This window comes from Cloeon dipterum, chromosome 1 (assembly GCF_949628265.1).
Source record: "Cloeon dipterum chromosome 1, ieCloDipt1.1, whole genome shotgun sequence".
Classification (NCBI taxonomy): Eukaryota; Metazoa; Arthropoda; class Insecta; order Ephemeroptera; family Baetidae; genus Cloeon; species Cloeon dipterum.
In genome coordinates this window covers 18,391,770-18,408,659 of record NC_088786.1, presented here as the reverse complement: position 1 = coordinate 18,408,659, position 16,890 = coordinate 18,391,770, and the positions used below count along the sequence as shown (strand labels likewise).

The 16,890-nt window shown below is 44.1% G+C and overlaps 1 protein-coding gene across 9 annotated transcripts in view; it reads left to right on the top strand.

Annotated features, from left to right (window-relative positions):
• Window positions 1-16,890, top strand: part of Rbp6 (RNA-binding protein 6) — a 292,546-nt gene that overhangs the window by 222,246 nt on the left and 53,410 nt on the right. For all 9 annotated transcript variants that reach the window (XR_010574926.1, XM_065485994.1, XM_065486006.1 and 6 more), the window contains exons 5-6: window positions 2,474-2,515; window positions 12,198-12,290. Coding sequence is in view for 8 of the 9 variants with exons in the window: in XM_065485994.1 (XP_065342066.1) it covers window positions 2,474-2,515; window positions 12,198-12,290 (135 nt within the window). In the remaining variant the exon portion in view is untranslated. The remainder of the gene's footprint in view (window positions 1-2,473; window positions 2,516-12,197; window positions 12,291-16,890) is intronic.

The following is a 16,890-nucleotide window of genomic DNA, read 5'->3' as shown; positions in this document are numbered from 1 at the left end:
ATCCAGCACATTTGGCGATGGAAAGACAAACACGCATTTTTACAAACCTTTTCACTCGTCGTCGCGGCATGGGGGAGGAAACGCGCTGGAAAATGAGCAAAGTTGTGTTGTGTATATGTGTTGCTGCTCCCCCTGTTCGCTTTAAAGCGAATTTTCTATCAACAGCAATCGGAAGAGCGACCGTGGAGTTGGGCCAAGTTAATCGTCTTCAAAGGGCGTGAAATTCGGCAGTTGCGTCTTGGGCTATAGAAAGGAAATCGCATCTGCGAGCGTTCGCAAACAGCCGGAGGGGTTAACGGGGGGTGAAAAGTCTGAGCGGGAAACACAGAGCGAGTCGCAATCGAATCAATCGGGCGACTCGCCGGTGACGCCCGCTGCAATCACGCCGAGCGGTGCAAAGCCGAAAAAGCATCGGCCAGCAACCCGGCCGGGCATTATTCCATAATGAATTCCATCAATTTCCTGGCCTACGTGTGCGCCACTGTGTATGTATGTCTTTTTGCCCGTTCTCCAGCTCACTCGCTCGTCCGTCCGTGCAACATTTTTGCCGGGCTTGATTACTTGAAATGTTTAATTTCCTGCCTGCCTGCTAACTGGAAGAATTAATGTGTCCGTTTGCGAGAGTGTGCGTGCGGGCGGCGAGCAGGAATCCAACATACACGGCTCCGCCTGTCGTTGCGCAACGGACGGGAACGTGTACCAACGTTCATATATGTACATTTACGCGTAGAAACGGGGGAGGTTCGTTCTACTACGTGTGTGTGTGTGAAGCTATCTAGATCCATCTTGGCGCGCACACACTCACTCACTAAAACCGATGAGAAATATCTGATCTCTCTAAGACTGTGCGGGGGAAATAAATCGTCGACTGCTGGAATCAATCAATACGGGCCAGAAAAGCTCTCTCTCTCTCTCTCTCTTTCTCTCTCTCTCTCGCACTCTCTTGCTCCTCTCCACGTGGCGAGATGAACTCGAGCTGATAATTTGCATGCACACGTCGGAATTGAAAATGAGGAGATTGCAATCAGGAGGATCGACTGACTGCCTGACTGATGGCGATCGCTCACCAGGGGCCTCTAAAGTGCCGAGCCTCCAGATACCGCAGCCGAAATGCGTATTATCAACGCGCACCTTCTCCGGCCTTCCTTTTCACGCGCCCAATCGATACGCGGCAACTAATTAAACCGGCGCGTAAAACGAAAAACCTCGCCTGATGAGTTGGTTTCGGGAGACAATCGGCGCCGGTAATTGAATTTTATGCAAAACCGCACCTGTTGGAGTTTTTTTCCTCCGCCTCCAGCGAGAGGTTTGCGTGCGCCAATGTATAATTTGGTAAAAGTTGCTCGTAAGCCCGTTGGTTTTATTGGATTGCTAATACACTTTGAAGTGGAGAGGGCGTATTTCAAAGCTTTGAGCAAAGCTGGCAAAGTCAACCTTAAGAGCCTCGCAGTGAGATTACTTATTCAAAAGCGCCGGTATTAAAAGTCAATTTTTAAGCAATCTCCTGGCGCGTCCGTTGTTTTTCCTGCGATATCGACTCTTTTCGCCAGCCCTCCCTCGCACTCACTCCGCCCGACCGCCCACTTTTTCAAATTGAATGAATAGAGCCGAGGAGCGATTCCATTTTTTACGAGGGCGCACGCGGAAAATGACTTGCCTCGGAGCCCCGCGAGATGATTCCGAAGAAATTGACTCGAGCGGCGGCAATTGTGCCTCACTTGCTCATTTATCATCTCGTCCTCGCGGTGGAGCCGCTTAAATGAAAAAAGAGCGAGAGAGAGAGAGAGAGAGAGAGAGAGAGAGAGAGAGAGAGGAGTTCACCCTTTCGCTGACTGTGCAAATAGTGCAGTCTGGCGTGCATTCTGCATGTGCGGCACGTCCTCCACTATGTACCCACCCGTCTCTCGCCTCCTCCTCCACTTCTCCTTCGTCTTCTTCGGTTTTCACTCGAGAGCACTGCCGAATTTGCTTACCTGACTAAATTCGATATGCCACTTGTCACCTCCTTTTTAATGCCCCTCTCCTTTTGTTGCCAACGAGGGCATTGTGCAGGGAAAAAGGTGGATGCAGCTTAAGCACGCGGCCATTGTTTGCAGTTTCCAAAGCTGCTTTGTTGCTTGCTACTTGTGATCGTACAAAGCCCGCACTCGTGCACGTTCTCCTTTCGCGGCTGGCGCGGGGAACATGCAAAAAATCGCGATTCCACCTGACAACCAACGGCCGGATCAACATCTTTTTCTGCTAGCTAAATCGCAAAATAAAAGCGCGCTGAACTCGGCTCTGTCCAGCGTGCACATGCAGCAAAGCTTGTTCGTTTCATTTAGTGCTGATGCAATCTGACGGCTTACTCGATTCGAACGGACGTATGCAACCTGCTCGGCGAGTCAACCGTGCCGGTTGCATACTTTGCGCTTTGTCAGGGGCTTTGTTGTGTGCGGTGCACTGACTAATGAGGATTATTGTTTGTTCACAGATCGACCCCAAAGTTGCATTTCCCCGAAGAGCACACCCAAAGGTAAGTACTGTCCAATCAGGCTACTCAAATTAGTCGACTGTTTTAATCGGTGTTTGTGCAAAAAGATTTGCTGTTTAAAATCGATTTTGAGAAGCATAATTGGTTTTTAAAATAATTCAAAATGCTTTAAAATCTTTTATTCGTTTTAATTTGATTGTCCTAAAATCATGAAGGTCACAGAAAAATTAATCGACGGTCGGTTTTGCACAGTCATCCTATGTCTATAAAAGTTTAGAAGGGATGAATTTTACACGTGAAATTTTTAGCTAAACATAATAAAAGCAACATTTCAATTTTTTCCATTGAAATTAACTGCAGCTACCTTTGATGTGCAGCAAGCTGTTTATTTTTATTTTTTTTCTGTAGAAATTTCCGTAACATTTTTTTTGTTATGTTTGAATTTTTCGAGACCTATGATAAATTTTCTATTCATATTATGGCATGCAGGTTAACTTTCTACCTAAAAACATAAAAGTTTAAAAATCTCCATGGTTCAGCGCTTTTCCAAAGCTTTAACTTGTGTCAAAAGCCGGCTTTCCAAATCTTTTCGGAAGTTCTAGCAAACACGACTTTTCCGCTCGGCGCAAATCGGATAGTCCTTGTCGGTTGGAATTCGCCGAGCAGCGGCGGCGGCGGTGGCAGCCTGTGTGTGAATATTCACATCTGCGATGCAAACTCGGGGACACAACAGCAGGAGCGCACAATATCCGCTTCATCTTTGGACGGCCAGACGGAGTTAATCGAGTCGAGCAAAGTGAGAAATAAGTGCAGGCGACGTGACAGGCGGCGGGCCAGCAGTCGGTGCAATCCCCCGCACAGCCAGCCAGTCAGTCAGTTTAATTCAGCCTCGGCTGTATCGCATGTCAGCGTCGCAATATAATAACTGTCCCGTTTCGCACCTTTGACAGCCGCCGCCTTTTCTTCTTCACTCTCCCGACGCCTCCGTTTTCTGCTTCTTTGCTTTTCGTGCGCCGACAGGCGGCAGGAAATAAAGTTAGCAACGAGATCACGCACCGAGAACACTTATTTTTTGAAGAGGGAGGGTGCGAGCAGGCAGCAGCGGTGAAAGCGCCGAGTGTGAATTTTCCAAACAATAAATGGAGGAATTTTTGCCTGTTCAAGGCGAACGGGTGAATTTGAAATTCACACTTTGTCTCAGAAATTGCCAAATCCTGTTGCTTTGGCTCGCGCAGAATGCAACTGCTTGGGCCCGAATTACTAGCGGTAATTGAGAAATTAATAATTCGAGAGGCCGAGTGCGCAGGCGGCCCAAGCTGCTGATTAAACATGCAAGCTTGCAGAAGCAGTGGCGGCGGCAGCCGGCCGAGGCTTTTGCAACTGATTGAAATTGAATCCGGCCGAAATTCACCGCGTGTGTTTTGGCTTGGTACACAAGTGTCTGCGCCAGGCTGCTTTGCCGGCGATCAAAAGTTATGATTATGTTTATGGAACACGCCCAGGTGCCCTCGTCTTATCTGCAAATGTGCCTCTTTAAATCAAACCGTGTAGAGCCCAGCAAACGTCCGCTGCACACTCGCCCTCCCTCCCCCCCCTTCGTCCCGCTCTCCCCAGGTAATTTCAGCGTTGTCAAAGTGGGCTTACTGCTGACCCTCTGTCAGAAGCCGTAAATGCCGGTGATTAATCGCGGCGACATGTGCAGCGCAAACCCGAAATCAGCCCAAATGAAATATGCTGGCGTGTATATTCAATTCGCTGTTTGGGAATCGCTCTTTCCCGTCTCATTTTTCACTTTGAGCCTTGTCAATGGTGACACGGAGTGAATAATTAATGGTGAAGCAACATCAGTTTCAATACGGAAAGCGTCTTTTACGAAAAGCTTTTAACTCTCTTTGGCGCAAAATCTTGCTCGCTCTTTGTCTGACACTAACGCTTTCCGCGTTTCACTTTGCATTTTACTCATCAGCAGAAAGAGTCAGCAGACATTACCGTTGTTGTTATCATCGTCGAGTCCCGACCGCGTCTTCTTCGCTCTGATATTTCTCGGTGTATATATTCAATTTCACTCTTAAGCCCCTCTCCGATTCTATATAAATCATTCAAGGCGTTCCGGAATGCCATTCGAATTAGAGCGACTTTCGCACAATGCCGACTGCTCAAACATTGGGAAACCAAAAGCATGCATATAACACACACATACTGTTCTCGGCTTGGAAATTGCGCAACCATGCCTCTTTGACTACCACGCTGTTTCTTTGTGTGCGATAATTTTTCATACAGCGAAAAGCTGTCGAGCAGTTCGGAACAGGGAGTGAATTGCACGTCGTCTTCAGAAGTCTCACGATAAAAGCAAAAGGCGCATTTACTGGAAACCTTCAGCGAACTCTATATTGAGAAACCGCACTCCAAAGAAGAAAGGAATCGAGGATCGATCCGTTTGAAATACCAATTTTAAACCTACATCAAGTGTTTTTATTAGAAAACATCATGTAAATTCCCTTTTAGCTTGACACTAAGTAAGTACTCTTTAAAAATTGGGAAAGAGCAAAAAATTTTCCCAGGTTGCCGCTTGAATTTGCTATAAAATTTGCTAAAAGTTTGAATGCTAATCGAACGGTGAACACTGCCTCCTATTGAAAATCACCAGAAGGGAAATTTAGCTCAGTATTCGCACACCGTTGGCGACGAGAGGAAGTGAAATCAAGCGAAAAAATTGAAACCCCGTTAAATATTTCGAGATATTGAGCAAAGTCTGATATTAAAATATTACTCACAATCAGTCCTGAAAACTAAATAGATTAATTTAACTGAACCTCAATTTCCTAATATTTAAACAATTTTTTACACTTTTTTTCTTGCCTAATTGAAATAAAACAAAAAAAAAAATCTAAAATTCTTCACCGTGCAAATTTTTAGATATGCAAATGCAAAGCGGTGCGCTCTGATTCAATTTACAAATCGCATCTGCTATACGAGGCGGAACGAAGCAGTGCAGACATTTGTGTACTCGGTCACGTAAAAGATGGCGAGAATGTGTCTGTCACATTTAATCAGGAGGGTGAAAAAGTAAGTCGGCATCGCACACACGCGGACGTGTCTCCATAAATAAGCAAGCAGGGAGTTAAAATTGCAAACTTTTCCACTTGATTGTGCAAAAAGTGGTTCGCCGGGAGTGTCTTTCTGTCTCCTCTACTTCTTGTTAGTGGAAAAACGACAGGCAAGATTACTCTGTATAGTATCACGTGATAGTCACTTAAACGCCGTCCCACGGGATCTTTCTCTCTTGGCTGGGTGTGCGCCGTGTCCCAGCGGCTGAAATATACGGCAGTCTGCTGCTCCGGATAACACACACAGTGTGCCAGCCTTTATTGTACAATGACCGCACGCAAAAATAATCCTGCTCTCTCAGCGATGCACCTGCCCGCGCGACTGAAAAAGCTAGAGCTGATCGGCTTATAAATATTTACTGCCCGCAATTGATTTTTCCAGCCGTAAATCACCTGAAGCTAATTTCACAGCCGGACACAATTAAACAAAATGGCCGATCGTCGGCGCTAATTGGAAATTTTCCCCCCGACGGCGCATTACCGACTCGAAATGGGACAAAAATAAAGCCGGATGGCTTAAATAAATAAGGACGCCAGTGAATAATGCCGCATTATCCGATCGGAAACAAAGCAACTGACTGCCGTTATCCTTCAAAATAAATGTGTAATACCGTCAGGCATAAAGCCGCACACACTGGTTCGAGAGAGAGCTTTGTTGCCGAAATTTATTCGCGCCAGCGTAATTCCCCGATTCAGCGTTTAATTGGCGGCACAACCAATGGGGACGAATTTGCCGGCGATTGTGTCGCAATAACAGCACAATGCCATTATTGAATTCCATATCGCGCAGCTACGGCAGCAGCAGGGTGAGAAGGGAGACGCCAAATCATTATTTACGACCGACGAACCCCGCGTGTTGTTGTTTGCACACTCGAACAATTATCTTAGCCGGCGCACAGCTTTGCACTGCAATAATATAATAATCCACTCGCACCGGTAAACTTTTGCACAAGTGCTCAGCGGCTCGAAGCTGGGTGTGGTTCTCGCAACAATGTGTTCAGCACTTACATCAGGCCGAGGGATTTGCAAATATTTACTCTTCTGTGGGATTTTAATGAAAAATTGTTTTCAAAATAGTAAGGAACAATTTAGAATTATTGTTAGAGCCTTACTTTATTTGCTTTATTTTATACATTTATTCTCAAAGAAAATAGGAATTCTTCCCTATTCTTCCCCACAAAAAGTATATCTTATTTTACAAAATTTTAGATTGAGCTGTTTTCTACATATAGAGTAATTTTCCTATCTGCAACACATCATATTCAAATGAATTCACTCCTAAGTGTCCAAAAAAATTTTTTACGGCACTTTGATCTGCTGCGATTTCATACGCAACCCTGTCACGGTGCATTCGACACTTCAAAACTTGATACGGTGATTAGTCACACTAATATTTGTTATCAGTGCATCCAAATAAATCATTTTAAGTGCAGAATGCACAATGGCAGGATTGAGTCCTAAATCTCAGTGGAAGTTCCTGAAAGTCATAAAGTATACGGTGGTGCGATCTGTTGGAGGATTCCAACACTAAGAGCTTTTGCTAAAAATGGTGAATTTGGTATTTTGCATTTTTTTATTCTATAAAATCTTGGCTTCTCAGATGAACAGACTGAAAAGGATTTTTCATGAATGTAGGTACAACTCTTTGCAAGGTTGATGTTTCTGTCCGAACCACCCTACTACCTTTTTAAAATCATTTAACTTGTAAGGTTATGCACTTTTCCGCGCAGTGAGTACTCATTAGGGCGGGCGAAACTGCACCCAGATGCGTTTATGCAACTCGAGAGGCTGCGAGCGATAAGGCACGCTCAAATTAATATCGCATTAATGAGTCCACATTTTTAATGACTTTTCTCTTACGGCTCGCTCATTAAAACTTTTAATCGCTATTACGAACGCAGAAGTCAAACGGGAAACGCTGTTTACACGCCAGAGCCACAATCCCGTCCGCCGTGCGCAAAAACAAGCATGTTAGGCCCGTGATTACTTTATGGTCTGAAAGATTAATTGATTGATGTAAAGCATCTGAATAAAACCGAAGAGAGAGAGAGAGAGAGAGAGAGAGAGAGAGAGAGAGAGAGAGAGAGAGAGAAAATACTCCGGCGGCAATTTTTAAGATAAATTCGCGTGGCTATTCGCGAAAATTAATTAACCGGAGTTTATGTGCTATTGCGCCCTGAGGGGGAATTAAGGTAAATACCATTGCTGTATAAGTTTTCCAATCTAACTTTCAGATTGGCTTATTTAATAAAGAAAACAGTGGTGTCGGCTTCAAGATACACACGACAGTACGTAGTCAGGGCTCGCGGAACTTGATTCACCGCTTGGGCGTCCATGCAGATTAGCGAGAAATTTGCATAGCGAGTAAACATTTTCTAACGTGCAACTTGCAAAGTTAATTAAAGGCAGCGTGCGATATCTCATTTGCTTTGTGCCGCGCTAGAAGTGCCGTCTTCTGCGCGATATTGGCATCGATCAAGAAACTTCTTTGTCTGCTCGGGATTTGCATTTTAATTATGGCAATCCGCCAGCTGAAAGAGAGAATTTCCATCGCGTTCTATCTTCTGGTAAATGGAGCTTAAATAACAGTTATTATTTCAGCTCGTTGTAATTTAGCTTTTAGGTTACTATGATTCAATCCATCCCTCGAGAATAAATGCAAATACAAAATTCATTGTTTTATAGGGATCAATGCAAGTTTCTAGAATTACTCGGTCAACACATCATGTCGGAAATCAGCGGAAACGTAAAAACTTTTACATACTTTAGCTAAGTTTTGGTCTGAACCAAGCAAAAGACAAGTAACAAAGCAGGTCAGCCTTTTGTAGTTAGCGATGGTTGTCGCTGTGTCGCTGCCGTCTCGATCTTAGGCTAGCGCCAATCAGAGAACCGCTTTCTTTTCTTCCTTTGCTATAGGTTCAGACCAAAACCGCTAAAGTTGCGGTTTTTTATGTTTCAACTGACTTTGTCTCGAATTTTTGATCCAATGATTCGGCTGCCAAACCTAATTCAGCCCTCAGGAATCGATTAGCACTGTCAAAAATGAAATTCCGGTGCTACTTTAAAGATAAATTCACTCGCATTATGCTGATTGAACAGCCGCTGTAAAATCAAAACTTTAAATTAAATGATTATATATTGAATCAAAAGCAATTGAAGGATAAACAGAACGATATAATTAAATTTAATTCTGACCCTCTTGAACTCAGTACAAACAGATCATCAGCCTTCATTGTTGGTATGGAGAAGTTTGTGCCCCTTTGAATGTTTTAACTAATGTGCGTCAGCAGAGTCAAAGTTTGCATGTCGCAAAAGCAAACTGCGGTCGCATCAATTGGCCGATGTGCGATTGGTCGAGGACGTGCAAGCCCAACTGCAAACCAGAAACGACAAAGCTGATCTGCGATTTGGAAGGAGCACGGCCGACTTTTAGGGGGCAATTAAAAAGTTTATACTTCAGGTCAACGCGTGCTGTGTGCAAATCTGCGCCCGCCTCGAGATCTCGGGCTTTGTCCGCGCGATTTAGCCGCCGCTCGCCGTGTACAAACAGCACCTAGCCGAATTTTGAGCCTCAAGAAGCCGACTTTTGTGTTTGCTTTGCTCTCCTCGCCGGCGCTAATCTGTTATTTCGGCTCACCGGGGCAGCTGCTGCGCTCTCTCGGCATTTGAATTTTATTCCTCCAAGTTTGTCGCAAGGAAGCTCTAGGGTTTAGCGGCTGCCGCCTGTCCCCGTGTTGTTGTTGTTGTTTGCGTCTTCTCCTTTTGCTGGCGGCCCGCCGACCGCACATTTAGTTTGCTCTCGACGGATTAGATCGGGATTCGAGAATAAATTGACTCGACTGCATTAGCCATTCATTTGCGTTTCGCGCGCGCGTGATAACTGGTCCGGAAGAAAAATGGACCTGGCCCGGCATGGTCACCCCCAAAAACCAAACACGCGGACGAAGATTTAAGCCCTTGCAGATCCGCCAAGCCACCCCTGCTCGCCACAATCTGTTGTGTGGCTCTGCCTGAAAACGTAATTTAATCTTTTTGCTCGACCAAGCGGCAGTTGCGTGTGCGGCAAAAAGGAAATTCCTAAATCTGAAATTTCTGCATAATCTTCCTGACGAAAAAATAACAAGGTCCGCTTGCTTTTATAACATGTTATTTTTCTGTCAGGCCAAAAAATTAAAAAAATACAAAACTGAATATTTTTGTTTTAGGATTCCCGTACAAAGTTTTACGTCACTTTACTGCATTTCAAAACAAGCGCTTTCATACTAAAGCTGGTAACTCATGAGCTGTTGGCCAGTAAAATGTCACTTTGAATTCATTACTATACATATATACACGTTCTGTAAATAATAAACTCGATGCCGCTCTTAATCAATGGCGTTTAATGCAATATCCCGCCACGTTTATGGAGCTAGAATAAACGAGTTCAAAATAAGCTTTTCGCAATTATTTTACTTTTCTGTGCCGTGCCGCTGGAATTTACCGCCGACCGCAATTCACAATTGATGATATATAGCGTGCGCGTAACTGGGCAGCGCATTTTTGATGGTCTGCGCACAAAACCACACCAAACGAGTGACGTATTTTTTCCCGGATGCGACGCTGTAAAAAATATCTGAATCTGAAATTGACTTGAAATTGGCTCGTTGCGAAGAAGCACGCGCAGGGGCGAAAATAATGCGAATCAAGCGCGGATACATCACATGTGAAGTAATCTGCGAGATCGACGCATATTGAGCCGAGATGATGAAGTGGTTTGCCCGAGTGCACCGAACCCAACCCTCTTCTGCCAGTCTCTCTTTCTTTCTCTCAGCACACGGTGAAATAAATATCGGCGGCGCACGTGAAAAAGTGGACAGGCGAGAAGCGATAGAATCAGCAGAGAGCATCGGGCACAAAATAAACGCTTCTTTAATCTTATTTTTATATTTCTTTTATACGGCTTGTTTTTATCTTGATTATACAAACACACCATTTTTCTTCGTGCGCTCTTTTCTCCGCCCGTTCCTCTTTCTCGCTCTTGTGTACCCGAAAGACGTGGGCGGGCGAGTACATATATATATATTTATTAATCCGGAGCAAGTTTACAGTTCACTGGAGATTCAACCTTTTTATATTCCCGGCTCTGTTTTTTCCTTCTTTCCCCTTCGTCTTTCTCTTTGTTTTTATTTGCTTCTTTAAATTTGGTTGGCGCGCGTGATATTTCACACTTTTTGCGCCCCGGATTTATGCGCCCGCCCCACACCAGAATGCCCGTCTCTTCAGGCTCTACCGACGCACACCCTCGCACCTTTTTGCCGAGAAAGCAGGCGCAATTGATTTTAAATAAGTGCGCGAGAGCCCGGATCCGGATTTGCTGAGGCAATATTTCAATTTACACCTGCAAAGTGCGAAGAGTGGAGTCAGCAGCAGCGTCGCAGGCACATACAAACTCACCCTTTTTCTCGTATTAGTCCAAAGTTCTCTTTCCTTGAGTGCTTCTATCAGATGAGCGTACGAGACGCGAATGCTTATCACATACAAATCAAACTTTTCTACAAACTTGCCGCTGCGAAAATTGTTTTCGGCTCCGCTCGATCGCTGCTGCTCGCACCTTCTGGGAGGAAAGGCTCTTTTTTCACACCAACTTTTTTAATTACTTTTGATCTCAGGAAAGCAGCGCGCCGATATTGAAGCCTTTATTGTAATTTACTGATCCCGATTGTTTTGCACCGGGAAGCAAATCCGGATTGTCTCTTTACACGTGTATTAAATTTACGGCGTCGCTAGACGTAGCGTGCTGCTCCGAGTGCAAAGTAGAAGACGTCAGGTGCAATTCAACACCTCCACGACGTGAATGGAGAACTTGTGGTGCACGTCGATTAGCCCACTTACTTGCTCAACTACGATAATCGCTTTCAGAAGACTCGAGCCAGCAATAATTAATACGCGGATGACTCTATTCACGCTACACTGCGCTCGAGAAGCATCTGATCGTCTTTGTTCGAGCGGCAAATAAACCAAATAAGCAAACTCGGATAATTACATTGGGGGTTTTCATTTCTCTCGAGGCGGCAAATTTCCTAATCGCACAACAATTAAATATAATTACACCTTCAAACATTTTAAGTCGTTACCACTAGAACTCTCACAATTAGTCGAGTAAACTCAGGTGCTAATCAGTAGAGATGTGCGAAAATATTTGATTGTAATGTTACCCCGGTAATTTAAAAAATAAGCGAAGGAAAATAGTATTATTCGACGTTTTGGGTACGATTTTCAGCTAAATTCCTGATTAAATAGTCAATTTACTTGTGTTGCAGAATTATTCCATTATGATCGTCTTAAAAATGTGTTAAAATGCTTTTAAACTCACGATTCGTGCTCATTTTATGGCTTAATCATCATAGGGGTCACAGAATTGATAATTGTTTTTGGACATCCCTACGCATACTCTGATCAAGACAGATAGAAAATTATAAATTAATTGATCTGGGTTTTCCGTCAAGAAATGTTTTGAGCAGCTTAGCTAAACAAAATTTTCAAACGAAATAAAAATTTAAATACTCATTTCAAGCCTTTACGTTATGGATTTTTACAGCTATAGAATATTTATTAAACATTTCCTCTCCCTGTTTCAGATGGTGACGCGAACGAAGAAAATATTTGTAGGAGGACTGTCGGCCCCGACGACGTTAGAAGACGTTAAAAATTACTTTGAGCAGTTTGGGCCGGTAAGTACAAAAGAGAATAGTGTAAGAAATCTCATCGCGGTCATTGTTTTAAATCTCTTTTCCACTCTGGCGCTGTTCGGATGTATCTGCAGTGATATTTCCACCAGCGAGAAATTAATTTTAAACAAAAACGATGACAGCGCGCATTATTTCTCGTCGAGCTCTAACTGATGTTATAGCGCCGAGTGGAGAGAAACGGAGAAGAGAAACTGCTGGGAAGCGCAGAGAAAGATGTATAAAGTTTCCTCTTCAACAACTTAAACGAGCAAATGTTACAAATGCCTTGTGCATTCAGCAAGGCATAAAACCTGCTGGTCCGTTCTTTTGTGCGATATAAGAATACTGTCAGTAGTTATAAGATAAATATCTTCCTGCGGGGTTAGCACACCGCATTCCCAGCCGACTGCTGACTGAAAGGCAGCCAGCGAGTTTCAAACTTCAAACGGCCCTCGACTGCCCGCAGCCAGAATTCAGACGCGCGCGCGGCTGCCTCGCTAGCTTCCTGCCTGCCGTTTAATTTCGGAATAAAGGCAATAAATTTTCTCTCGTGAGTAATCAAACTTTTTGCGATCGACCAAAATATTAATGGAAATACCTGAGCTGTGGCCCGCAGGGCAAGTTGGCTCTGGAAAGTAACTTAGCCAAAAAAGCGGTAGGAGAATTTTAAAGTAAGCTCCGAACCCAACCCTTTTTCATAACATATTCATGTAAGATAGGTTTCCAAGCTCAAATTTTCAACAATTTTAAGCGTTATATAAATTTGAGAGAGAGAGAGAGAGAGAGAGAGAGAGAGAGAGAGAGAGAGAGAGAGAGGGATTTCATGGTCCCACTTGTCACATTGCCAAAACTGCCGACTAATGAATCGGATATTCTTATTGGGTTGCTTCAATTATGCTTAGGGTAGCTTGATACGGTTTATGCAATTAGATGTCGTAGACTAATGCAAGTATGAACTTTCTGGCGCTTTTTAAATAAATATAAAATTTATCGCTTGCTGTGGTAGATATTTGATGAGAAAAAATAAGCGATTGAAAATTGTTCCTTTGCGTAATACGATTATCAATTGTCCACGAGCTACGCAATTTATTATGAGACTTTTGAACCACACTTCAAGTCATCAAATACCGTTTTTTAAACACGAAACTCTCTACAACGGTTTAAATCGCCCTTAAACTAACCTCGAAACATAAAATTCGCTCAAATTCGCCCAATTTACCAGTGCTAAAATGTTTTCTTCGAAAAATCTATTTTCAGATATTTTGGCACTTACTTAAAACGTGAATTTTTCCTTTTCTGAAAAAATCCATGCATTCAATTTTTATAATCACTATACCCCAGATCGATAAAGGTAGAAATTGATTAGAATCGAAAATTACCTCACGACAAGGACAGAGAGAGGAGAAAGTGCGTGCACGCTGTCACGCACGTACATGCAGCGAACATTTATTAAGGAGAGTCTCGGCGGGCCTGCAAGCGGCAGCGCTAAATCCTAGAAATCCTACAAGGGCTGCGTACTCGCACTGACTTTGGGCTTTGTCAGTTGAATAATTGCAGGCCGCTGGATCGAGCGGCGCTGCTCTCGCTCTCTCGCTCGGTCCGCCGTGATTCTGATTTGTGCGTCTCATTAATAATTGGTTCACTTAGTTAGTTGGGTGGGCGCCACCGCCGCCGCCTGCATGCCTGTTTGCAGGCGCTCATTCGAATTAATCATTGATCACACGCACGCCGCGTCTCAAAAGTGCTGGAATAACTGCGAAGCAGCCTGCTTGAATGGAATATTTGATGGAGACGCGCGAACGAATCGGGCGGGCGGGCGGGCGAGCGAGGGGCCACGCGGCGGCAAATACGGCATGCAGTCGGACGAGGAAAGTGAACCGGATCCAGCGGCAGCTGCTGAATAGACGCAACAAAGACGCTTTTGCGCGCCTGCGAGAGAGAAACGTCGCCGTCGGCTAACAAATGACAGGCACAATGAAACTATTCCTTCCATTCGTCAGAATCAGCCCCTTTATTCCATTAGGCGCGCGCGCGCCTCCAAATTTGAACAGCCTAGCTCTCGCGAAAACCGCATACACTTTCGTCTTCGCCGTTTGTTTCGAGCAAACAGCCGTGGCAAGAATCCTCCGAAAGTGCGAATCACACTCGCGCGCCGACTGCAATAAATTCCCTCATCCGGCGCCAGCGCCGCTTTGTGCATGCGAGTTCGACTGCTGTTTGCACTGCCATTATGTTTTGATGTAATCTCCGTAATCTCTCTCCGGTCCGTTCGCCTGCTGCTGCTGCTTTTATTTATATTCATGAGAAACAAATAGACGGTGCGGCCCTGCTGACTGGTACAAATGCCGATTGGGCGCACGCACCCCCGATGCAATTTTTATTTCAGCCAGGTGTCGGATTTCATAGATTCCTACAGACCCCACCACCCAGGATCCTCTCTCATGCAAAATTCAGCTCTCCTTTTTTGTAAAACGGTCACGGAATTCAAGGTTTGCTCATAATCAGCTGCTTCAAAATGTTCGTTTATGAGCGAATGAGCTCTTTCACGGAAAACTGGCCGGCTGCCTTTTCATACGCCTTTTTTGGCGTGCTCATTCACGCAAACACGGCCTTAAGCGAATTCTGATTCGTCTACCCCGGTTAAAATATCAATGATTTGGAGTTGTCTGGTTGCAGTTTCACAAAAACAGCATATTTTCAATTATGAAGATTGAGAAACAGAATTAACAAAAAATGAATTTTTATTAAAATTCAAGTTTTTCGTGCTGGTGATTAAACGTCGAAAGAACGTTGGAAATTCCTAAATCCTGGTTGATTTTTGCGCAAGACAAACCAGTTCTGAAATTTTGTAAAAATTCGCAAACACTGCTGGCACCAATTTCTAGCTTTTTAGATTCATTAGATTCCTAAAATTAGAGGAATGATAAAACAATTCTTGATTGCAGTCACAAGAGATAATTAAAAATGTTCCACAACCCATTTCTGTTAAACTGAATAAATTTAGAGACATCAACCAACTATTTATTTGCCCGAAGGCACAGCCTCAGTAATTAGCCGGTTTTGAAGGTAATCTCACGAGGCGTGACGGCAAACAAGAAGCGGCACCTCGTGTATATTTTCACCAATGCAAATAAAGTGTAGGAGGCGTGCGCTCAAAACTTGGAGACGCCGGTGCAGAAGTGGAATATCAAGCAGCATGCAGCTTTCGTACTAAAAATTGGTCGCTGCACACCACCGAGCGAGTGACCTGCTGCATGATTTGCATAAAATCCTGCTCTATTAGGCAGTCCGTCTCCCTTTTGCGTCTAACGGGCGTAAACTTTCTAATAAAAAGCGACGGTTGGCGATGGCTGCGGTGGCGACGCTGCCGGCGTGACTTGATTGTTTTTGTCTCCGCTTCTTCACAAACTTTGACATCAACGTAATGAACAAAAAAATATCACCGTGTGCATTGATTTGAGACAAAAATGATGCCGTCAGAATTACGGAGCCAGAAAGCATTTGATGGCTGAATATCTCTCGCTCGCTCTTCCACCCGCTTTTTCCATGCGCACGCTTTCCCCCTCGCTCTCGGCAGAACTTTCAATATCTCGCCGCTTGAATGTGACAATTCAGATCTGCTCATGTGCGAATAATAAATTAAAATGCCAGTCGCGCTGTGAAAATATTACGGCGCAGGCTATTCAATTTGGCGCCTGCTATTTCGTGTTGCCGCCGCTGAATAATGGGATGAAGCTGCGAGCGGACGCATTGATCAAAAAATTAGGCCCATTTAAACATGTCTCTTGCACGGACCAAAATTTTATTGCCCTGCACGGGTGAGTTTGCAATGTTCATTGAAATTCTGCGGCTCACCCGATTCAAATCGAACAGTTTTATGCTTGTCTCTGATCAAGGGCTGCAAATTTAACCATTTGGAACTATGGTCACGTTCAAATTATAAAATTCTGCAGCAGCACGCTTGTAACAATCGGCACAACTATAACCTTTTCCAAAACTGCTGATCATGCAATTTCACTTGCGATGCACTCTCCTCCAATAGTGATGATTTGTTTTGAAACGCTGCTCCGCTTCCAAGCTGGTTTCGTCGACGAGTCGTTAAAGGAGACACTGTCGCAACTCAAACAAACAGATATTTGGATAAAGATTGATGGCACGATCTAAAATTTCATGAAAATAATCCATCCAATTTCTATTGCAATACACTCTTCACTGTGTAGTCTGTGGAACCACTTTCCTATAGTGAACTAAAAGACAAAAGTGAAATGTACAAATTAACAATGTGTGCATTTTGATGAGCCGATAATTTTTCTTAATTTACTGGACTATAGTACCGTTAAAAATCCAATTAATATCCCTGAGTCAATTTTGTATAGACTAGAGCGAAATCGAATTGTAATTATTTATCTATTCTCCAGTATATTTTCTCATTCGATTGGAAAGTTGAAATGGAAATCAATCAATTTCTGTGGCGCACGCGAAAGTGCAGCGGGGCGAAGTTTGCTGCGGCAATTTCCCGCGCATCAATCAACGGATTCAAATATCAGTTTGCATGCCGCAAGGATTGAAGGGGGTTGGTTGATGGCGCGACCCGCGCGTGCAG